The sequence below is a fragment of the Ptychodera flava genome, chromosome 12 (genome assembly GCF_041260155.1).
Source record: "Ptychodera flava strain L36383 chromosome 12, AS_Pfla_20210202, whole genome shotgun sequence".
Taxonomy (NCBI): Eukaryota; Metazoa; Hemichordata; class Enteropneusta; family Ptychoderidae; genus Ptychodera; species Ptychodera flava.
The window spans coordinates 17,717,302-17,742,683 of record NC_091939.1 but is presented as its reverse complement, the minus strand read 5'-3'; the positions used below and the strand labels follow the sequence as shown (position 1 = coordinate 17,742,683).

Below are 25,382 nucleotides of genomic sequence, written 5' to 3'. Positions count from 1 at the left end.
GCTTCAACATGATTAACTTTCAAGTTTAATCATGTTTCTCTTTGTAAAGAATTGGAAAATGATTTTGTTCACCTTCGATTTTCAGTTTATAGTAATTAGTTAGTGGTTCTATTACACATTTGTAATAATTAATAGTAACTAAGTAAGGTCTCTTCCAAATCTACAAATTTATACAACATCTTCATTGGGGAAATGCATTCAAATTTTATATCTAATGTACTCAGTATTAAAGTCACAAAAGACAAAATGTGTGAATGAATACTATTTTAGAAAGTAAACATTCTGTCGATGGCTCATTATCAACGCTGTATACTTATGTATCCTGGATCATGTGCTGCACAGTCAAATTGCAAGCCTCTTTTGCAGTGTCCACAGTCAATGGAACCACACTGGAACATAATTGACCAATCAGATGGCATGTAACAACTGCAGATGATTCATTTAAGAAACCTATCAGACAGCATGTAACAACACACCTTTTGCAGGTGATCAATACTGCAAACACACAGTCACACTGGTTCAAATCACACAACTGCATTGCACATGCATTAATCTACTCAAAATGATTTAAATAAAATTATTTAGCATAATAAAAATGACAACGTACATATTTCCAATCAAGTTACATTACTGTTGACGAAAACAGAATGACAGGAGGATGGAGGAGTAGAAAAGTTAAAAAACAGAATACATTTAAAACTTAACAGGCGATGGAACTAAAATAGAAGGAGAGGACACATACTTGTTTTGGTTGGGTCGTCAGCCATGCAGTCTGTGACAATTCATCAACACACTATGTACAAAGAACACAAAAAAGACAACTATGTAAGTTGGAAGATACAAGGGGATATAGTACAGAAAATGTGTCATGTTTTTGCAACAGGCTGTACATTGTATGATAGTATGATGCATTAAAGGGTAACATTTTTCGAATTTTAGTACAAAAATTCTTTTATTATAGTATGTTGGTAAAGATAAGTTTTCAGAGTCTCATTTTTTGTGAAAATTGACACTGAATTAATCCATTTTCTAGAGCTGTGAAGGACATTTTGATTTCCAAGTATCAGTAGAATAGGGGTAATTTGCTTTTGTTATCCAAATATTTGCATGGAGACCCTCATTTTTGTATTGACTGGAAGTAAGACAATCAGTTTAAAATTGTCATTTTGGATGAGCATATTGCTTTAAAGGTATACTGTCACCTGTTCCAACTTTGCCATAGTTACCATGGAAAGAAAATCTAACCAATCACAGATTTTAAGCGGGTGGCCGCTTTTTAAAAACAGCGCCCTCACATGGGCATTTTGAATACCAAGGAACGACCCTTTGACCATATATGGGCATATTTAGATCACAGGTGACTGTATTTAACAAAGATGACTGTATACCTTTAACCGCACTAGTTATGATTTAAAATCATCATGCTATACATGAGGGTGACACCTTGTGTGTATAAGTTAGTTAGATGTAAGTTTGTTAGATGTACTCCCAGGGTATGTTTCAAAATACATGTGAGTTACAGCGCCCGCATCCCTGTGAAGTGATGTAGAAGTCACTTCTTATCAACTCGCATTACTTTTCATTTATTGAAAGTCTGCCCTTGTAATACTATTCAATTCAATGCAATTCACGTCAGTTGTTACGACCTTCAGACACAACACAACACACACACATATGAAAGGTCTTCTTGTCCTCACCCTTGAAGTGAAGATAGCACTGGGCATACAATATTGATAACTTGAGATCATCAGATGTGCTTTGTAAGTAAAAGCAGTTACATAACAAGATAAGTTAAAGTCACTGTTACAATGACACTACCAAGTATTCATTTTGTGAACTCAATTGAACCCCTAATTCCCTAATTCCCTGTCAACAGATCCGCGGTCACCATTGATAACAGTGAATGGGTCTGGGCTAAACCATGGAGGTGAAAGTGTTATATAAAACTTATCTGTGGAGTCAGCTTGGAGATATTTGACACGCTGTATAAAAATTCCACCACCCCTCAAAATTTCAAAGACACACATCACAGGTATAAAATGCGTGTCACTACAAAATATAGCTTTTGACACTAATTTTATGTGAACTGATTATCCTGATTGATAAAATATTACCGCATTTCAATGTAATTTCATTAGACAACATTTACTTTCATTTGCTATCATGCTGACAGCAGCATGCAAAACTTGTACAGTCTGACCTGTATTAAACATCCACAGATGTTGCATTGTAATGTGAATTTGCAAAAAGCCTTGACCAAACGCTTGGTCCTATTAATATTAAATTTAAAACCTGAAGTTTTGTCTGTGAGACTATGTACCACACTATACAGCAAGTTACACGCCAGAATAAATTTTAATATTTTTGTCAGCCATAATAGTTGACATAATGAGGCAAAAAAACAAGCAAGGTTAGAGTTCTCCTCTGCTGGTGCTGTATGATTCAACCAGTTACCTAGAAAGATTTCTATTTTATGCAACGAGCTGCACTGTATCACTCTTGCAAAGAGTCCTTCTACCTCCAGTGTTAGATTCCTGGTAAAATCTAAAATTCTTCTTCTCACTCAAAGATATATATGCCAAGAAATGCATTACATGCACGCATTTGAAACTTGACCTACATTATCTCTTGCCTGTGAGGTAGCCTTGATCATGTGACAAGTTGATAAAAGCCAGGAAGACATCCATGTTGCATGTCCTTGAGTGTTTCCTATCTGACCGGATCACAGACTCACATCTTATCGCAATCAGTTTCAGGAAAGGTGATCCAAAAGTATTCATTATGAAATACAAACTTCAAGTTCTACCGCAAATAACTTCAACAATCTGTGACGCATGGCGTTATTTTTGGCATGCAGTTCAATTTTCCTCACTTCATCCTAATATATTTGTTTTACTTTGGTTGACTGTTCTCTAATAACCAAAACAGTATTGTATACCAAATGAACAAAACTCCACACACACAAACACACATATATTCCATAATGGTAAAAACCTTTGAACCTTCATAGACACTGTGATAGAAAACCCCACACAACTTACCCAGGCCAACCCATAGCTAGTACACCAACACCACAAACACTGACTTCTACCAACTTACACACACACACAAACAAGCCTAGTATACTGACAACCTACAAGGTTGGCTTTGATATTGACAGTTCACACTCACCTCTGTCAGCACATAGCTGAGACTGGTAATCTATACCAACAGTCATAGACAGAAAGTACATGTAATTATATACCACCGCTTCATATTGTTCAAACAATGTTACACGTGATGACGAATTAAATATCATTTGTAGGGAAAAAGGTATGCTTTCTCAAATTAGTGGTTAACCTCTGGAATGAACACCTACCATTTTTTACGATCAACAAATGCCAGATTTTATTTTCATCTGCAAAGTCATACAAAGTTTTAGTACATAATTCTAAATGGAATTTCTTTGACTGTGAGTAAATGGTAATCAAAATTTGAGTCATAAAATACTCTGCAGTTACACTGTTGGAACAAATACTGAATTAGGTGTTCTAAACTAAAACATCAATATTTCAACCATCAGGCCATTTGTAAATTGTATAGATTTTTTTGTATTGCAAAGCACCACTACTGCAAGGTTGGTAAAGAGCTGGAGGGCAAGTGCAAAAGTTTGAACTGCAAGGTCATTCAGAACGCACTTTCTGAGGCAGTTGTGTATTACATAAGGAGTATATTTACTGGCGGTATATTGCAGTTCCTTGTCCCAATCCATCCAGCACGCCAGTCACATAAAAGCATATGGCATCAAAAATGCAAACAGAGTACAGAGTTTAAACAAGTGCCAGAAATGCCCAGCATAAGGTGTCGTAGTCAATGGTTAACATACTAAATATAATCAAGTAGAATTTAAAGTGAGACGGAGATAGTGACAATATTTGAAGGTTTCTATTTTGGTCAAGAGGTTGACAGGCATTTCTAGAGAACAAGGTATTGGCATGCTTAACATTAGAGGAGAACCATTTGATATCCAGGAGCAGCTGAAGGGTTTTGGAAAAAAAATGTTCTTCTTTGATCAACCATACAAAAAAATTACTTACAATACTTTGAAAAAAGAAATTTATTTCATACGGTGTCAAGAAATTTGCTTTGCACCTCTACCCCATCTATCTCAGTTGTTACATCCCTAACATATAATGGGCAGTGTTAACATTTTTCAAATGTTATGGATGTTGCAATAATCATATATTACTTGCTTCAGAAATAATGTATATATGTTAAGAAAAATACCACCATACTTGTAAGTTGTATCACTCTTACAGATTTTCTTCTATATTAAACTTGACTGTTTTGCAAATGGTAAATGTAGTAAAAATTCAAGATCTCGTAAAACGTACAGTTCTTTGTACTCTTTGTTAAATTTCAAACATTCACATTTGTGTTTGTTACATTTTCTGTACGATGGCTGTTCCAACTGATGGGATGATGCAATACCTATCTGATACAGTATTTTTTTCATGTGGACTATGACCAGCAGGGGAGAATGGATGGTGACACCAGGCGCCATATCATGGTTAAACCTTGATGTGAATACCATTTACTTTTCATTTACAAAATTATATGAACTGTGCATTCCCATTTAGATAAAAATTTGTAAATTTCATTTTTCACGATTTTATTAAGTGAGTGGGCTGGAGTGGGCTTTTGTGAGAGAATTGAGATTGCAGGCTTTACTTTCAAGGGCATTATTAAAATTTTCAAAAATATGTGCCAACGAAGTTTTTTTCAGTGGCTAGCATCAAGCAGGTTATTTACAGCGTACTACTTTTAGGGATAAAAAAAAAGACCTAGAGAGACTGTATTGAGAAATAATTTAAATCAGGCTATTTCAGATGTAATGAAAATGCAATAAATTATTTGGTTTATAATTTATTTTGAAAACAACGGAAACATGTTGTGTTGAAAGATTATTATCTGCAAAACAGGAAAAGCTCTTCATAGCTATCATGATCGGAACAGCTCCAAAGGTGTCTGTATCTTTCCATCTATCCATTGCTAATTATAGAGCAGACTCAGCGTCATCTTTGATTTCTCAGAATCAGTGCAAATATCACATCACATCACTACTTATATCCTTCATGGACATCGAGAAGGAAGCAATTTGTTATGTTCCAACAACCTGACAAATTTTCATCGTGTGATTACATATTACCTACTCATAACCATCCTGTGTGGCTTTTTTGTGAAGACATTCTACAGTCTAAAGGATACCCTTATGTCTGCTCATAATGACTGATGTCCTAAATCTGCAAATTTCTCAACACTAAAAACTGTTATTTTATGTGGTCTGTGATCTGAATAAATCATTTAGACTGATACAAATCAAACATTACAGACACGTAGGAGGGATTTTACAAAAATACAGATGTAGAAATAATATGATTTTTTTTTAATGGAACAACTGATGCAGAATAAATCATTACAGGCCAGTTACATCAGGCAGTAGGGTCAGTATCCACTGCTACAGACATGCCACACTCCTGACCACATTCACAAAGAGGGGCATCTCTTTGACAGGTTGAAATTTCAGATGCCAATAATTTTGAATAAAGACGCCATATTTATAACCAAAATGGGGACATAGTACTACAACAGCGCCACATCATTCTCAGTCGGAGAGCTACTGCAGTCTCATTTGTCATCAGTTGATAAGTGGTTGGAATTTCTCTCAAAGGCTGCCTGTCAAGACATGCTGGCACCTGTACAGATACAGCGTCTGGTATCTGAGAGTTTGATTTCATTTTTGAAAGTCCCACAGACATGGCCTGATTGCCACAGAACAGTCCCGTTTAAACTGTCGTCAAGGTGCACATTCTCAGTACAGGCAGCCATTGTAAATTTGACACATGAGTGAGCAAACATTCCTGCATCACAATTGACATTCAATACATCATTGATATTTTTAGTATATAATCTTGCACCACTGATAATTGGTTCAACAAAACAATAGGTATCTCAATTTTCAAAGAAAGTGAAAAGCCAATGATCAAATGATGACTTCAATAAAATTTATTAGCAGTGTTTTAAACGTACTATTTCAACGGATCTATATAACAATTTATCTTCCTAGTATTTCAGCTGTCCAACAGAGAATACTGCTACGGAATTATGCTGACCTGACAAGAACTTTACATTTGTCATTTGTTGTACTGTGCAAGGGACTTGTACAGTGAAAGCTGCGAAGCCTTACTTTGCATGTCTGACAATCAATATTATGGCTGACAATTTTGTTTTTCACAAAACATTATTCTCAACCAATCAGTGGAAGGACTACTGTTACTATAAATGAACAGTTTCTAAACTACATATTTTAAGTCTCTTGAATCTTGTTTATTCAATTTTATTTCTATTAAAACGCTCTTTCTGTCACATGTTAATTTTCAAATCAAGTGTAAGTAGAATGTCAAATGACAGCTTGTATAATACATTAAGCATCTGAATCAGGGAGCACTACCCATTTGAGAGTTGTTTTCTTTCTATGTTTTACTTAATGGATATTCAGAAGTTACAATGCTTGAAATGCACAGGAAATTGCTTTTAGTATAAATGCATTTTGGGGAGTTTTTCTGACACTCAAATTTTTACGTTTCTGGTCTGCTGTTAGAGTGAACTTGTTTTGAAGTTAAAATGAAGTTTTCAGAGTCTTGTCTGAAAATTGAAAATTTTAATTTTTCCAAGTAGAGTTAACAAAGGGCACTGCAGTCATTCTGAATTTTAAGCAGTAAATTTCAGGTAATTTGTTTCTCTTATTCAAAACTTTGCATATTGACCCCTGCTGTTTATTCTCAATAATGCTACTTTCAGTTTCACAGGCACATACCATTACCTTGAGAGGGATCCTGAGTATATGCGAGTCTTAGAGTAGGTTTATCAGGAAATAGAAGTCGGCTTGTGTACTAGGAAATTAGAAATATTTGAAAGTCATGAATCCATTTGGCACAATACCTTTGTATCTCTTGACAGGATGCAGATCTGTCTCACACATGAGGCAACTGACCAAGACCTGCCTGCATTTATCAAACACTCCGTCAACAAGCTAATCTTTGAAAATCCAACATGGTATCTGGATTTATAGATTTTCGGTTGTTCAATCTTTATCTTTCCTGACAAATTAGTGTGCACCAAAGACAAGACTGAAATGTCAAGTGCTAGTATTGCTACTTAGAAATGAGACCTTGAGGCAAATCATTAGTCTGGAGACTTATTAGGGAACAGGGAAAGCTGATGAGGAGGATGTCTGTGGGTGTTGGCACTACTGATTTGGAAAGGATATCAGATCACATTTAGCAAGTGCTGGGTGAACAAAATATTAAAGTACAGAACAAGACAGATACATCACAGCAGAGTACAGAGAAGGAACAGTGCTTCCAATGGCAAGTAAGCACACTTCAGGCCTTTGGATACAGTCATGGAGTGACATGTGCATCAACCAATATGGTCTTCAAAAAATGGGCCAACTTGCAGCATATTGGAAACTGTCATCTAACTGGTTGGCATAATCTTACCATTGTAATTGAATAATACAAATAAACTCCCTTAGTTGCTGTGAATAGTGACAATCGACCAATCAGATATAACCTTGCAAACATGCTGCAAGTCAGCTGCAAAAAATATAAGCTGAGCTTGGGTACTTCTTATGTTCCAGCTGTTTTAGCTTGTCTAAGGTCATTCACCTGTGATACAGCAGTCTGCACTATACAGTAATAAGTAATATTTGTAATATTTCTAATTCCTGGATCAGCAAGCCCAGGGGAGATTGAATCTGAGTTTCAATCAAAGATACTTTGATCAACTGTTGTAAAAATCTAATAGTGATTTTTAAATTAGTTGGTATGTCTACTTAAAAACTATCTACTGTTGATTGACCAATCAGAGTGCTCAATTCAGGGTGTTTTATTTACTCATAAAGCCTTGGTCACCAAATTCCAGAAACGAATGACAGCGCCGTAGTAAAGTATTGTCCAATCAAAAGTGAACATGTCATATTCTGTAGACATCTGGTACGTTTTAATATTCAAATTTGGTAACACAGCGGAAACCAGCTGCAACAAAAATCTGCTGTGCCCTAGGGCATTTATATAATGTGCCCTAGGGCATTTATAGGATGTTCCATTACATTGGAAGGCTATTTCACAAATAAAAGTTTGAATTCATATCCTAAACATGTTACATTGACAAAGGGGACGGTTGACGTAAACACATTGAAAACGAAAATATATCAGTTAGGGGCGATAGTTTTTAAGTCGGATAAAACCCTCGTACTCGGGCTCTTCTGGTATATAAAGTCCAACCCTACGATAAAATGTCTCGGCCTGCGGCCTCGACATTTTATCGTTGGGTTGGACTTTATATACCAGAAGAGCCCTTGTACTCGGGCTTTATCCTATACATATATCACACTAAGGATTTGAATGTTATGTCAACTATGGATATCACGATGCATGCATATAAAATACAGCACTACCAAACACCCTTTGATAAAGAATGGATTTCCTGAGTTAAATTCACGAGCGTGTTCTTGATAGCACTGATCTGGTCACAAAAACTTTGGAAATCGTTCGAACATTGTTCAAAATAACAACCAACGATTTTACAGAGGCAAGTTGTTCAGTGAATGTTACTATGGCACACCAGGTTTCCCCTTCAAGTTTGTACCCTAGGGTGATCATATGTGCTGCCCAGAACGTTCCCAAGCTTTGGTATGGCACTCAAACAAAACTAGGGAATGACTCCAGATAGTCGTATATGGGAATTACAAAAAATTACAAGGTTCCAAAAATATTTACCAATGATTTTCACCCATTTTGTACCGTGGGACTACATTCATATTTACCATAATAAATTTAATGTAAAGTACCAGTATGTAAAATTTCTACCAAACTTGCATTATCAAACTCGTTCCATTCAACTTGCTGTGTCACTTGTTCAATATTCCCATCAACGGTGTCAACATAGATACTTCTTTTACAAATATCAAAATGACACAAAGTATCTGCAGCTGTTCAGAATTTTAATTTTCTCATATTTTTGAATAGTTGTGAGGTTAAACAAAATGTGAAGAACATTCACTTGGTAAAATTAAGCAATTATGTAATGAGATAAAAGTCTTCAAGTAAATCTAGGGTTCATTTTAAGTGCCCAAACCTTAACCCTTTTATGCCTAAACCCTTGTACATAGGAGTAGCTCTGGTGAGTTACCAGATAGTCAGGCCTGAAAGGGCTAATGTGTACATTAAAAATCCTCTTTTTCCGCCCAGTTCAATTTGTTTTGAACGTCAGTTTTCTGCCAAAATCATCTCAAAATCAACTCAACATCAACTTACAACAGCACTTGTAATTTGGCTGATCGGTGGTCACTGGACGAATGAAAGATCAAATCAAAAGAAGCTTGTCAGATATATATTGGAACTTCACCAAAAATTGGACAATAATTCAACTTGGCAATTGCGGATCACAAACCTTGGGGGGGGGGGGGAGACGATTTTGCAAAAGAAATCTTACCTGAGTTGAGGCATGGATGTGATCTGTATGAGGGGTTGCAAATTGGCACACGATTGGCTTCTTGTTTTGCTTGACTGAAATGACAGATACAAAGCAGTGATATTAGACAAAGTATAAATGCACGATAAAATCACATGTATCAGCCACCTACAGGTATGTAACAGGAGATGAGCAAATGATGCATTATCACCAACCTAGGTAGGCAGACTTTGTTCACCTGTCAGCTGTTAAGAGTATTGGGAAACAAATTTTATGCAGTTCTGCGGAGATGTAGTGTTCAATAGGAAAATTATATTACAAACATTTGTTGTTGTTGTTCTTGCTGTTTACATTCTATTTGTACATACAGGAGTACGCAAAGTCCAATAATATTTTGATGGTCCTCTGATCAGTATTGATGTCAAGTTCAGCAGTACTGCATACATTCTTTTATCATACATGCATATCATTCATAGAACGGTAAATTCCTGTGGTACTCAAAACATTTACAGCTCTCACATCTCTGATGACTGGAGTTGCTGACTCTTGACATAGTTTTATTTGGATAGATATTGCAAGCAACACAGAGTTATTAGTGAAACAACATTGCTATCTCTTGGCCTGGAGAGATAAGATATCAAAAGATTGAGCACACATCCTGAAAAGTTGCAAAGTGTCCTGGAAAAAGTTGACAGAGTCTAGAATCTTGTAATCCTTGGCTTGACAGCTTGTTTCCCTGGATTAATCCTGTAGATACCCCCAGGTCATTGATATCAGTGTTTGCTATCCTTCCAGGACAAATTGCAGTGTGTCAATCTGTCTCATGGTGTTGTGGAATGCCAAACACTAACACTAACTGGTAAGTGTAGATGGCAAGCAAGTTGCTTGTAGAGTGCAATTTGAAAAGTGCATTTAGAATGGTTTATGGTTGCGATTTGAAAATGTATTTTAGAAGAGTCTATGGTAGTGGTAACCCTTGAGACACACGTTAAGATTGCAAAGATAACAATTAAACATCTGAACACACACAAAAAACATTGAAATTATACTATGGTTGATAATCTATTATGTACTAGTTTCTATTCTTTGACACTTCCACTTTGATATGGATAGCTATCCAAATATTATTTCTTGCTCCAGGGACACAAAGACATGTGTTAAAGCAAATTTCCTGATCTCAAAAAGCTCAAGCTTGAAAACATCACAATAGCAAATCAATAACTTCCTTTCCTTTGAAGATGAGATGTGTTGTATATACACTTGTTTAAAAAACACAATTTCATAAGAAATTTGAGTTTTATGCCCAGTGCATTGCAAATTCTTTCTTTAGTGAGTTCTTTATTTGGAGAGAGTGAAGGTGAAACCTATATTTGTTTCCCTGGATCTCTATAATTAAGTTTACTATATTGAAATGTGTATTTGACTTTTTTGCTGACACAAGAATACGACTACAGAACTACATACAGGCAACATCTACTGATAGTCTATTGCCAAATACTGAGATTGAGAAACTATAGATTATAAAGCAAAATTATATGATAAACTTAATGTCAATAGTGATATTCAACATTTTTAGACGGGGAAGGGAATTTACATTTAGGCTGTCAATATTACAACGTCTAGTCTCTGGTAATATAATATACTTGATCAATATTGGTGCTATTCATCAAACTGATGTTTGTTTCAATAATGCGTCTGTCCTGAGAAAATCAAAATGAAGAGAAACAGAAATAATATGCTTTAGCTCAATTATGGACTCACTAGATGATGTAATTAGCTTCACTGAAATTGTAATAATTTAAGAATATGCAATATGCACATACACAGACTTGAGAAAAGTGTGGAATGTATATATTAATATTTACCAAGGTATACATACTGTAGATGTAATGTAGCCAGACATAATGCCGTTGTATTGTATACAATTAAATGCTGCAACTGCGGTGAAAACTGCACGTTTTCAGATTATATTTGGGTTTTTAAATGTACTTTCAGTATTTGTTTTATCAGGCCTCACAGTGGAGGCCAAATGGAAAACCAATTAAAATTTACAAGAGCTGATCTGACAAATTCAAACAGAAAGTACAGTACCTGTAGACCATGAAGCCTGTTTCATAAGGTCTTAACCCTTATCCTGTCAAGTTCATTTTTCACCATCAGTTAAAATTGGTCAAAATTATTGAAAAAGAACCAGTCCAGCATGATGCATTATACAAAAATATATAGAATATACAATTGTGGTTATATTCCGTCAAAATTTGTGCCATTGAGATCTATTTCACGAAAACATCAAAGCAATATTTTGCAACATAACAAAACTGTCTTTGGTATGTTATTAATAAACTATGTATGATGGAATATTAAATTGAATGTCGTCCAGTGATAGAAAGCTATGAAGTAGATTTAACTTTCCCTAAAGGCCTCTGAAGTCTGAAGTATTCAGCCGCAACAAGAAAATGACCCAATCTTAATTCCAACAAAGGATCATCAGAAGATTATGCATGCATTCTGCCTTTTACAGGAACAATATTGACTTGCATGCCTTCCTGAGCCAGTAGTATATCGAGTTCATTCAGCACAACCACATTCAGCACAACCACGGTAAAAAATTTGACTTTTTAAATGTGTACACAGTGGCTATTAATACAAATACCTGAAAGGAAAGGCATATATATTTATGACTTACACTGTATGTGCCATGCTCTCCAGATAGCGTTGTTCAACCTGATCTTGTCTTGGATGTTCAATTTCATTCCCTTGAAAGTCTTCCATTTTGGTGACGTCACTTTACCACTGTTGAGGAACAAGAACACTTCCTGTTAGTAATGTTATCAACGGCAAAGCCCATAAGCTAAAAGCAACACAAAACACAACATCACATATCTTCATCTCATCCTTCTCATGCTTCTACCTCTACCTCTATCACTGAGGAGTTTCTATCGAGTGCATTTAATCTGTCTGCCATACATAATTATTTTATACATCACTATAATAATAAATTAAACAAAATTTCACATTATATTGAAATATGATACCCATGTGTGCATTTATTGGTTCAAAAAAAGAACAATTTTTCGTCGCGAAGCAGAATTGTTCGCTTGACATTAGAGTATCCAGCTATATTAATATCATTAATATGAATTATTTGTTCAGACTTGTCTAATGGGCATTGATCGAACAGATAATTCACTTTCTTCTCTATTAATATTATTAAACACATCAAGGGGGTATTTCTGTAGAAAACAAGGGCATACAGACAATACTACAAGAAGACTCCTGCAAGGGGACTGCTGGAAAATTTTCCATTGCTTGACAATGCTGAAAGGTTCAAAGGTCACACAGAAGTTCACTTCAGGGTAAAGGTCAGCCATGAGATAACAGGTCACTACAAAGTAGTTGATAACTTCACAAGAATCAGATTACCAGTGATGAAAGTAGCACAGTATGGGATATTTGTTAAGTCTGCTATAATATCAGGCACAAGGGAATTTGTCTTCAAGTGAAATACAGTTCTAATGAGTCATAATGATAAATCTCAAAATTTATTGAGTTCGTAAGTTCAAAGTAACTGCCCGGATAATCTTTAACAAAGGCAGTCTAGTCCAAAAATATTTAATGCTTGAATTGCTTTTACACTGTCAATACTAGGTTTCAGCAATGTTGTCACTCTTATCTATCCCTAAAACTACCGTCACGAGGACATGAAGTGCATATTTTGTACAATTACATTTACAATACATGGGAATATATCACTTTCTCCCATGTTGTATTTATTTCTATGGTTTGTCTTGGAGCCTTGTAGAAAGAGGATTAAAATGCAAGCAAATGTATGGTCAATGTGAAGTACAAGTGAAGTAAAACTATTGTTCGCACTGGCTGTGTAAAATTATGAATCGCCATGATTTGAGATGTCAATATACACAGTCATAATCTCTCAATTGGATTAAATGATAAAAGACCACACTCTCACTGCTTAGCATGGCAGAAATACAGTTGTCAAGGTCAGGCGCCAATTTATATGATTCTAAAAACACACCTACACCCAGTATTCTGTATTGATCGATTTGCTGTTAGCTCAACGCTACTATTGCTTACAGTGGGAAATGTAGACCAGCAAAAATCATTGTTTTCTTTATGAGTATTTTAATGGAAGTCTGATGAATAAAAATGTCAATTGAATGGAAATTTATACGTCTATTGGCTATGTTTAGTCTTATTTTTATTGGGAAATCCTTATAAACAAATGCTTCTCAGCTTACAAGTAAGACTTGACAACAACAGATAGATAACATTTGAAGAAGAAAAGTGTACGAATGGATAGTGGAGATGTGTTCACAATAAATTATTCAACTGTATAAAACTGTACAGAATATGGTATCTGGTAAGGGATATCATGTATTAGCCCAAACCAAGTACTAGGGTCACCTAGTGGTCATCGATATCATTCAAGAAATTGACTTCATTCTCCATAGACATGCTGTAGGAACTACAACCCAACTGCTGAGGAGCCTTCACATAGTTCAAATCAGCTTCAGATTATGTCAGTCAGCTACAGCTGTGAAACCAGTAAGTCACATATGCTGTACAGTGTCAAAGACTGCAGCAACTATACACGTACACAGCCATGACTACAACATCATATTTTAGCAGTATTTAAACCCTCAGGAGTGCCTACATTAAAATTGCTTGACAACTCAAAATGCTTTCGTTATAGCTAGAATGCACAGACTGAGTTATTTGAATCAGGTACTGATTCAGGTAATGAGTGAAATGTAATGGGTCTGCAGGAGAATAGGAAGCTTTGGCCAATCTTCTATGATTTTCTCTCATAAACTAAGACGATGACCTGATGATAACTTCACATATCACAGACCGACATACTTGTCTCAAATGAACATTACCGCAGTAAATGTATTTGAAATTTCCATCCAGCAGCTGCTCTGGCTGTCTGTATATGCAAACTGTTTTTCAAAAGATAAAAACCAATAAAATCCAGGCCTGCGGTAAGTTCTGGATGACATTTCAACAGTGATAATGTCAAATGCAACAGCATGATCTATATCATGTGGAATATGGTATTTTGATTTTTGCATCAACTGTATAATTTCTTGACCTCTTAGCATACAATTTAATCAACAATTTGACATCACCTGGAATTTCTTGCCTCAGCTAAATATAAATGCTGCCTAATTCTAATTACATGCCACAAGTGATAAATATCAATAACAGTGCCATTCATCTATGCCATTCCTATGCCAAGGCCAGGGTCTCACGTAATAATGTTGTGGCAGGGAGTGTTTAAAACTGAAAAAACCAGACTGATTTGTCAAGCGCTTGCACTACATATGACAAACCACATTCTAGAACTGAACCCAGCCCCGGGATGTGACTGTAATAAACTGTACATCTTATTGACTTTTTGACGACATAGAACAAATCTGATCTGATTCTCTGGGTAAATGCATCCACCATGGATATGCAATGCCATCCTTGCCCTTTTGAAATATTTCAATATTTCAGTAAATAAATTTGAAGCTAAATTTCACACTGGTGTTGATTTGACAATATGCATTTCTGCTGTATGAGAAATTGAACATATGGTATGATTGTAAAATTGGGTTATCAACAATCAAAGTCAGCAATCATAAATTGCATACACCATATTTTAAATCTTGCACATTTCCTCAGACTTAGCTTATTATTGTTGATTTCAATACAGGAATAAATTTGTAATTATACACACAATGGGTTTGATAAAATTTTAATATTGCTGAATTTTTCTCAAAGAAAGTGGCCATGTACTTTGAATTTAGAAAACATTTTGAAAAAAATTTCTTTGGCGCCTTTATGTGCAAAAGAACAGAACATTTAACATGACAACTTTTGTTGACACTCATTTGAGGAAAACAATGGAGAAGATTAAATTTACTTTCTGATGCCGCATCACTAAGATATTTTGTGTGTGTGAACTATTACTGCACTATGGTCAAGGAGGGTTCAATGTTTTCAATCATGTCATTGACCTTGGTAATGCAGTCAACAGTGCCATGACCTCAATGAATTCATGTGTTATAACAGGAGGAAGAACATCCATGATGTCCAGCTGATCACAGCCATTACACACAGCATTCAATTTAGACTTGGACATGGTGTGCACAGAGACTATGAAGCGTTATCTTTGTCTCAAAACAGAGCACGGATGCCTGCATGCAATGTGATATCTTATGGAATCATATGATTGAACAGTATAATTTTCGAAACTGAAAACGTTTCTTGCTTTGAATTAAAAAATGAAAGTAAATAGTACATATATTTAATAAGCAAAGGAGCATCATGAAAATCATATTTCCTTTCTCTGAAAATGGCTTCCTCTGTGAAATTTGAAATTGTGATAAATTTGAAACAGTGATAAATTTGAAAAAAGTAGACAACTTTTATTTTTTGAACAATTAGTCCAAGAGGATTATATGTTGGTATGGAAGATGACAAATTTTAAACCTGGTGTCAATTCGATGCACATAAGTTCACACATGATATTATATGTCCAGGACCAGAGGACACATAGATTTTCAATTTGCTGAAAATGATCAATGTGAGCATGTTATGTCAGACCAGAGTCACATTAATTTGGTTTGGGTAAGAAGGGAAGGGGGTAGGTAAGACATGCAATATGTGCTAACCAGTATTATTGTGTGTGGATGCATTATGCTGGCCACTGTGATCCTAGGTAGGGTAAGGCCTGACTGTTCAACGCATGACAGTCTGGGTTCACAGGCACAGTTACCATGGTAACAGTGCCTTCTCTGAACCCATGTATGGACATACGCCCAATCAATTCCCCATAGAGGATTATTTCAGTCCTGGCCAGGCCATATAGTAGGATTTATCATAATGAGTATGAACAAGGCTTTTGGATACCAAATGATAGGTGAAAATGCATAAGGTCAACTTCAATTGCATTTAAAAGTGCAGAATAACAACAATGGTGATGTTTAATATTATTTCTTCATTCATCATCCATCAGTGAAGTGGACTGTGATAAACTGTGTAAATATGATCTTGTGGCATTGCACATTAGAATATTTCCAGCAGGGTATTTGATAATAATGATTATGACAGCTTGCTGTCCTTCAGGAATTTTCTGCCTGAGGAAAACAGTCAACATTTGTTCAGTACCTGGTGTAATGGTATATGTAAATAGAACAGGTGGGGTTGTTATTGTGTATTTTTAGAAACAAACCTTCACTAATTTAAAATGTCCATCCAGGTAAATTGTGACTGACGGAAGTGAATTTTGTTGATGTTATTGTCAAATTATTTACGGACATTGAATTTTTTTCAAACAAGCCATGCATTCCACATTGTGAAAAGACGGTACTAAATACTGGTATTGCGTTGCATGAATGCATCTATATAATTCAAATTGCAGTTTGAAAACATGAATATCACAGGGATTTTCTATGACCTGGATGGTACAATCTGTAGAAACAGCTGGCGCTGAGTATACATTCTGCAATGCATACGATGCAAAGAATAGAAACTGAAGAAGACAATTTAATTTCACTGGAATGAATTGGCTACTCCGACAAAACAGCTGAGTGGTCAATGGAGCAAATTACTGAAAAATGTATAATGCATAAACATTTTAGCCTAGGGACACAGCTTACTTGTATTCTTCAATATAAAATTTTTCTGAATATCAGATTTCTACGCTATTAAAATTGTTATCATTGTTCATGTTCATAATTCAGGCTAAACGACCATGGCATGTATGCTTTGTCAATCGAATATGAAACACTTGCCATGCAGTATGTTGGAATAGTGTTTCTACATCACACTGTTGTATACTGCATAAATGCTATCGTCACATTTACAGCATATACAATGAAATCAGTCAAGTGAAAGATCCAGAAAACAGCAGAACAAATTCAGCACACTTGAAGAACAGAAGACCAACAGCTCCTCTAGGTAGTAACCAGTATGCCCTACGATGCCTTTTGTTGTACACAACAAATGACTGCAAAATGTGCCATGGCTAATCATAAACTAAATTTTCACAATTTTAAAGAATCTATGATATTACATTAAAGGGTCTACATGGATATTTTATACACTTAAGGAGATTAAAGTTTACTTTTCCAATGACAGATATGAAGGAAGTCACAGTAACAACAGACTTTCAAAGTCAATCAGGACATCAATGAACTTTCACTCTACCTCTGACATACCATGTATAATGTGACTGTGGTTAAAAACATCTAATTAAAACACATTACGCAAAAGCAATAGCCTAGGGGTATTTCTGAAATACGTAGTACATGCTCAGAGACACTTCTGCCCAGTCAGTTACCATTACCTTATCCCTGGATAAGCAAATCTGACTTTCTAATGATTTCAACAGTACATGCATCAGAGTGAGCATTAGGAAATTGATTTCAAATTACTATCACAATTTGCCTGAAGCTTAGTGCGTCATAGTTTATCTATACAGGTGATGTGTTCCAGCGCTGAATGTGTAAAAATATTTTATTTGTCATAATGAAAGCAAAACCAACATTTTATTGTTTCATTTCTCTGTATTGCACTCAGCATCCAGTGACCGCTCCTGCTGTCATATCTTGTCTATTTCTCATCGCCGCACTGGAATCAATGCTTTTTGAAAGTATGTTTGTTGATATGGAAGACTGAAAGCTGATGGACAAATGTGGGATACAGTGTCACTGCATGGATGCATGTTCATGACAGGGTATTCAGCTGATAAAAATGTTATTGTGAGGTTTCATTTATGTACGTCATGCGTCACTCACTGACATATCCTCTACATCACTACTTGTCAAGCTTTTACAACTAGGAAGACCTGAAATGCAATATCAATTTGAGAAGTTACAAACTTTGATTTAATCAGAGGACTTGATTTTAAATCAAAGAAAATGGAATTTTGCAATCATCATAGTAAAATGGTTTAGAAATATACACCATATCTATAATATCAAGAATTGTTTCCCTTTGTAATAGTTCTGAGAAACGAATTGTATCAACGAGCTTACCGAGCTTTTGTATATATTATACAAAAATGTATAATACTATCGAAAAAAAAATAAAGATTATGCAAAAAAAGAAGTTATAACTGATATTTAATGTTGTTAGTAAAATGTAGATGTACTTAAGAAATTATACCTTGATATGGTCAAACAAGTCTCAAAGTTGAAAGTAACGCTGTGCCAATGACTGGCCATTACGCGTTTGTTCTTGCAATTCTGTGTCATTCACTATCTATAAATGCATGTACACTTTCTGAGAAAGCAAATGAGTTTCAATGCAAGCCAACAGGAAATGAAAGATAACAGACAACCTTCAGGCGGATAGCATTTACTTTTTTACCATGGTTATGTACAAGTTATTCCTGTAAGTGTAACTGGGCATCATTATGATTGGATCTATAAACAGCAAAACTGATTATCATAGTACTATAGGTTTTTTATAAACATTTACAGTGTTCTCCCCAGGATTTTCTGGTAGAGTGGTGGCTGACTTGCATATCAATAAATGTTATTTTTATGGTAATTAGTTTCTATTATTTACCAAAAATTAAAGAGTGGGGGCTACCACTCTATACCATTGCTCTGGGGAGTCTCGAGAACACTGAACAATGACTGTAAGAGGGGTCACTTGCAGAGATATCACAAAGGACACCAATCTTGGTAAGCATTCTGCCATGAGCTTCCAATTGAAATATCTTAACACTGAAAACAGAAATCCAACGCCACACAATATCCTGTATGATGAACTGTTTCCTGGTAACTTATCAGCTTATAATAGCATTTCTAATCTGATTTGTGGTTAACTACATACACAAACACCAACAATGCTGGTTACCACAGGTTATTCAGAGCAAAGTAGCTACAGACACAAGTGACATTAACACTTCCTTTTCACCTCCTTGCCATGGAAAACTGTAGACAGTGCACTCACACTCACTCTTCACCTGACCTACATACATTGTTGACACCCATCAGACACGTGTCAATGTCATACATGTAGTCTGAACACAGTTATTTTCTCTGGGTAACAAGTTTTCCCTTTTTGTTGACATATGGGGATAAAGGAGGCGCTTGTAATTAGAGGAAACAAAGAACCATGCCAAGCCAATGATTTTAAAACGGATTACATGACAATGATTTTAAAACGGATTACATGACATGCCATTAACTATACTGATGATATATATGATGGAAATGCATAATTAGCCTGATAATATGACGCACAACCACACACACTAAAACTGTTAACTGCACTGTACTCGCATGTCTATTAGAAATACACAAGTCAACATCAGCAGACACAATACACTCAACTGCATGAACTGTGAGATTAGGGATGATTTCATCATTTGTAACAGATATTTCCCATATCAAATGACTAACCAGTGTTATCGTATATCATTGACTTCATATCACGTTGTTAACACTAATATCAGTTATATCTGAAATTTTGTGATGTTATCATCGGCAAATGTGACTGTTTATTCTAAATACATGTAGTTACCGCAACTGTAGTTGCACTAAATATTCCCCTCATTGTAAAGTCTATATTACTCCGAAATTTGAGGGCCATAACTCAACCATGCACTGTAGTAGAATTGTAAATTTAGAAACAAAACATTGCTCTTTCAAGCCAAGACAACTTTTGAAAATACATATGATCCTAGCTCTCCTTCACATTACCACATAATTATTTTTTTTAATGAATTCTTAAGATTACATTTATTAGAACACCTATATTTAAAGTGTCTGTGCAACTTAACATCCCTTCCATTAAGTTCCAACATTATCCTTGACAGCCTGATAACTATCTATTGTCATTAATTAAGCAATGTTATAAGAACCATGCAATCAATCAGTACTTTTCCAGGTTAAAGTTAGTGTGTGTACGTCCTTACAAAGAATTCTCAGTATTCTCACAGTTTCCTCTTTCTCCCTTTCAAAACTTCTTCAGAAGTTTCATTTTCATTTGAACAATGAAGCTTCATATTCACATTCACACCTTTATAAACCTCCTTAAGTGTCTCACATGAAAGCAGGTGGGCTTGTTCATTTGTGACCTTAGAAAAGGCGCTTCTGAATAGCACTAATCAATTAAGACTGAGATATCACAGTGGGTGTATGAAATTCTGAGTTGTCGATAATCGAGCTCACAGCTGAGCAAAATAAAGCAAAATCAAGTCTGATCAGAACCACACTATAAACATCACCAATTTGGCTTTTGTGAATTTTTCTTTGTGTCAATATAATGACAAACACAACTAGTATGCCTTTTTAGTTGCGTTACAGTTTTTTTTTATCCTCATAGAATGGGGTGTAAGTTTCTGCACTTAGACAAGGGGATATCCCTATATCAACTGTGAATGGTACCGGTATGTTTCCATTAGAGACCATTTAAATAAGTGCTGAAGATGTGAAAGTTAAAAATACTTTGCCACTGATTCAACTGGTACCTTGTAATTCTGAAACTGAATAAAGTGGTAAAATGGCACATCAGCTTCACATTGCCAAAACACAGAATGGTACGAAGTGTAATATGCATGAAAAATAGGACTGAAATGTACTACCTACCAGCATTTCATTAATACTGGAATTTTCCGTGGGACAATGATGAAGTTTTCAGAGCATATTTAAAACCATATTTTACTTGGACAACAGTAATCATGCATGTAAGACTTTCATATATTCATGCAAAACAATTGCAACTACTCATTGGTTTGCAGCTGGAATGCACAAGTATTTATAAATACATGTTGATGTACTCCCCAGGTTTACCAAAATGTACTGTTACTAGGCGTGTACAGGTGACGGTCTTGTTGTCCACATGCCAACTACAGTAATTACTTTTTTAAGTTTGCTGCATAAATCATTTGCCGTCCTTTCAAAGGTGTCCCTTGCAACAACGTAATGAAAGGATAGCTTGGGACAACACACTGATGGTTGTTACAAATTTACCCAAGTTTTAAATTTAGCACAACACCACAATAAAATCAACCATATGGGCTGGGGTCATATACTTTGCCTGTATATGGCAGACATTTGTCTTTTGCACACTAAAGACAAGCATGGCTGTTTATGATTTGTTACAAATACACATTACCTGGGTAATGTCATGGCATAAATCTGCATCAACATGGTGATGAGGATATTAGCATAAAACATGCAATGACAGTGATCTGAATTCTTAAAATACATTCAGAATCACAAACTGTAATTTATAGCACAGGCCATATGCTTGGGACATTCACTATGTCACTGTTCGTGATACTATGTCTTGATACTATGCAGCTTCAGCAGAATCTATCTGTGGTGTTCTCTCTTATAACAAGCTATAGACTCAGTTACTATACAGTGAAACAACTTTTAACCAAACATCATTGTTCCTTCATGTAGGTATATTTATTTATGGCTATACTAACTGTTCAGTATATACAGTATTTTGGTTTAGACAGGGTTTGGATTAGACAGGTTTTACTGCACATAAAAAAATACAAAGGGATGATATACTAATAGAACACACACAACCAACCAAGACTTTTGTGCTATGAAACAAGTACCTTGATATTTCATAGAAATTTCACAACTGGTTTCAGGGCAAACGAGTCCTGATAGAACATCTCAATTTTCAAGTTTTGAACCAATCAACAAGTTCATACATCGGTGTTAACACTAAAACACTTGTCTGTTTCTTTTAGTGTGTAACATGAAGCTATTTAACCTGCAATACCACACGTTAATTGAGGCATTTCAGTTGGGCAGGTATATTATTGACACAAAAGTACACAATGAAGTCTAGGTATCTGTGGAAGTTTTGAAATGGATGCGTACATTGTAGAGAATCAGCCAAATTATGGCTGTACAGTCCACCTTCTACCATAAAACCTTCATAGATTATACCAATTAGATCTCAAACTGTATTTACACGTATTTTTAACCAGCTGATACACAATAGACCAGTGTTGTTCATTCACTGTCCTTTCACAAAGTGTGACCACTATGTCAACAACACTCCAGTGACCTCCTCATACTGCAGCAGCTTTCAACAGTGCCTTTACTGCATAGAACTCTGGCAAATAATGCCTGAATTCACCGTGACCTTACCTGCCAAGGGACAATAACTTTACTGTATGACTAACCCTACCCATGGATACTAAATACATGGGTACGTTTACAGTGGATGCATTGTAAAGAAGAGCAATTCGTGATCTGTAAAGCCCAGGGTAGCTTTATTTTTGACTAAGTACACCTTTCACTTTTTCTGGATACTCTGGTGTACACTCATTGATGTTATAACAACAGTGTATAGTATAAACAAACACAAAAATACAATTTGAACAATGTGTGATTGACTATCAAATGTAACGTGAACATTTACAGTGGGTATGAAAAATTTATGCACAAATCAATATTGTGCATTTTCATACTATGGTTATCTACGATGTAATTGGGTACATGATTATGTGTTAAAGACCAAATATGATCAATTTTATTCCCTGGTTTGGTTCATATGAAGTAAGCCCATTAGGGTGAGTTTTGACTGTCATGTTTTATGTAGCCTTATGCACTAAATCCACCACAGTCTAAATGAATGACTTATAATATTTTAGAAACAGACCAAAAGTAACCTTTGTATGGACAGGCAATTTAATACCGCCGTCCTGCAAACTACAATTAATCTATCAGAGAACAAACTAAAACAAGTTGAAGTAGTACCACTACAAGCGGAAGACATATTTTGGTAACTATTTTCAAGATTTGCAACACCACTGACAAAAGGCAACTGATTGCTGTGATCTGTATATCCCTAAAACTCCTTTGACTGTTTTATTGGGAATATTTCCGTACAAAACCAAACAACAGAGGCAGGTCTATGGATCAAAGCAAGGAAGCTTGAATGATTGCCAATACTAGATGGTGTTCAATTCTTTATTTTCAGTACAATTCCATTGTCAAAGTCATGATCTTACATAACCACTTTCCAAGGAAGCTGTACATGATAATTGTGAGAAAATTTCCAAATGGTCATTGTGTGAGATTTCTTGTGCTACATAGCAACTTTTAGTCGCAAATGGAACATTGATTTGTGGAAATTACTCAGCTGAACTGATATTGCTGGAAATATTATTATCCTCAGGTGTAAGTTAAGGGGACAAGATCGTCTTTTTATATTTTAAAGAAAAAATGAAATAGTTGAAAACAAACAATGGGAAAAAAGTATGTATGTAACCAACCTGATATTCATCTCATCATCAAATTTAAGCTGAATTTGATTGTAGGATATACCATGAATGTTATGGCTTTCAACCCTCTGTACATTTAGTTGTGTATAGCATCTGACACAAACGTTGGATAGGATCTGGAAAAGGTACCTCACACAAACTGCAGTTTCAACGAGGAATTTTATTATAAAGATATACTCTTCTGAGTGAATTGCCTACAAAATATATCATATCAAATGGGAACAAAATGCAAGATTATCAATAAAAAAATTCTAGTTTGATATTTGGTTTCGTATCAATGATTAAAAAATATTTCATAAATTGATATCATTTATAAACTTTGCACGTAATCAAAACAATGCCCTCAATTCAAAAGTCGACAGTTATAGCTTCGTTTATGTTATATGAATGATTTACTACGCGGATAATTTTCTTTCCTTCCTGATGAATGCTCTCCATTGCTATAAATCACAGACTTTTCCTATGAAATATGAATTTTCAACGGAAGATAAGGCAAGCAAGAGACAAAAATGAAATGAATACTTGGATGGATGAAAGTGAAGGCAATGCATAAACACACTGCATAAGATTTAGGTTAATTCCATGCAGTTGCCCTACTTTTTCAGTAATACCATAACCTTTAATCCGAAGTAGACTCCTCGCCCCCACCTTGTCACCAGTCCAAGATTCACAAACCAACCAGGTACTAGTGGAAAACAATTCCAAGAATGACACACTCTAGATGCCATAATGTGATGCCATAATCTTTATCACCATGTCCATCTGTACTGATCAGAAAACTTGATATTTATCAGTAACTGAGATGCAAGGACTTTGCTGTATCCCGGGTCACAAGGCCAGCAAGTCTTGCTGAATCTGCAAAACAGACCACGCCTCTGTCCAGCTGGCCAAAACACTGACAGTGGGACAATTTTCTTTCATTTTCAATACAATGTTTTGCAATAACAAGAACTGTTTCTACTGTAGCCCTGTGTACGATGCTGTGTATTTCCGGTGTTATACAGCCTCCCTCCACAGCCCTGCTGACTGCCATGGACAAAACCGGCGACATGCAGCCCAAATTTGAAACGTGCACTAAAAACTACTCTTCGAACTTCTTTCAGTTAAAATCAACTTGATTCTAATTTTTAACCACCTGAATAACTCAACCGCTCACAGATTGCAAAAAAATTTGCTCTTGTGATGTCCCAAACCGTTAGTTTGCCAGTGATGCATGGTCAAGGGCCCAGTGGCTCGCCATTAGATATGTTCATGCAAGATATGACCGGCCACCGGGCCCTTGACCGTGCATCACTGGCAAACTTACTGTTTGCGATGTCACAAGAGCAAATTTTTTTGCAGTCTGTGAGCGGTTGAGTTATATGGGTACGCATAGATCGGAATAGAGTTGATTTCAGCTGAAAGTAGTTAGAAAAGTAGCTTTTAGTGCATGGTTCAAATTGGGGCTGCATGTCGCTGGTTTTGTCTATTGCAGTCAGCAGGGCTGTGGTGGGAGGTCGTATAACGCCAGGAACACACAGCATTGTAGCACTGCTATTTCTACTGGGTGTGACTATCCTTGTAATAACAATGTGATGCTTCACTC

The 25,382-nt window shown here is 35.7% G+C and overlaps 1 protein-coding gene across 4 annotated transcripts in view; it reads right to left on the bottom strand.

Annotated features, from left to right (window-relative positions):
* Window positions 1–25,382, bottom strand: part of LOC139145240 (MLX-interacting protein-like) — a 56,273-nt gene that overhangs the window by 27,235 nt on the left and 3,656 nt on the right. For 2 of the 4 annotated variants that reach the window (XM_070716267.1, XM_070716268.1), the window contains exons 2-4: window positions 12,203–12,309; window positions 9,538–9,611; window positions 743–793 (exon numbers count right to left, since the gene is read on the bottom strand). In XM_070716267.1, the coding sequence (XP_070572368.1) occupies window positions 743–793; window positions 9,538–9,611; window positions 12,203–12,309 (232 nt within the window). The remainder of the gene's footprint in view (window positions 1–742; window positions 794–9,537; window positions 9,612–12,202; window positions 12,310–25,382) is intronic. The other 2 variants (XM_070716269.1, XM_070716270.1) reach the window with 1 other exon arrangement.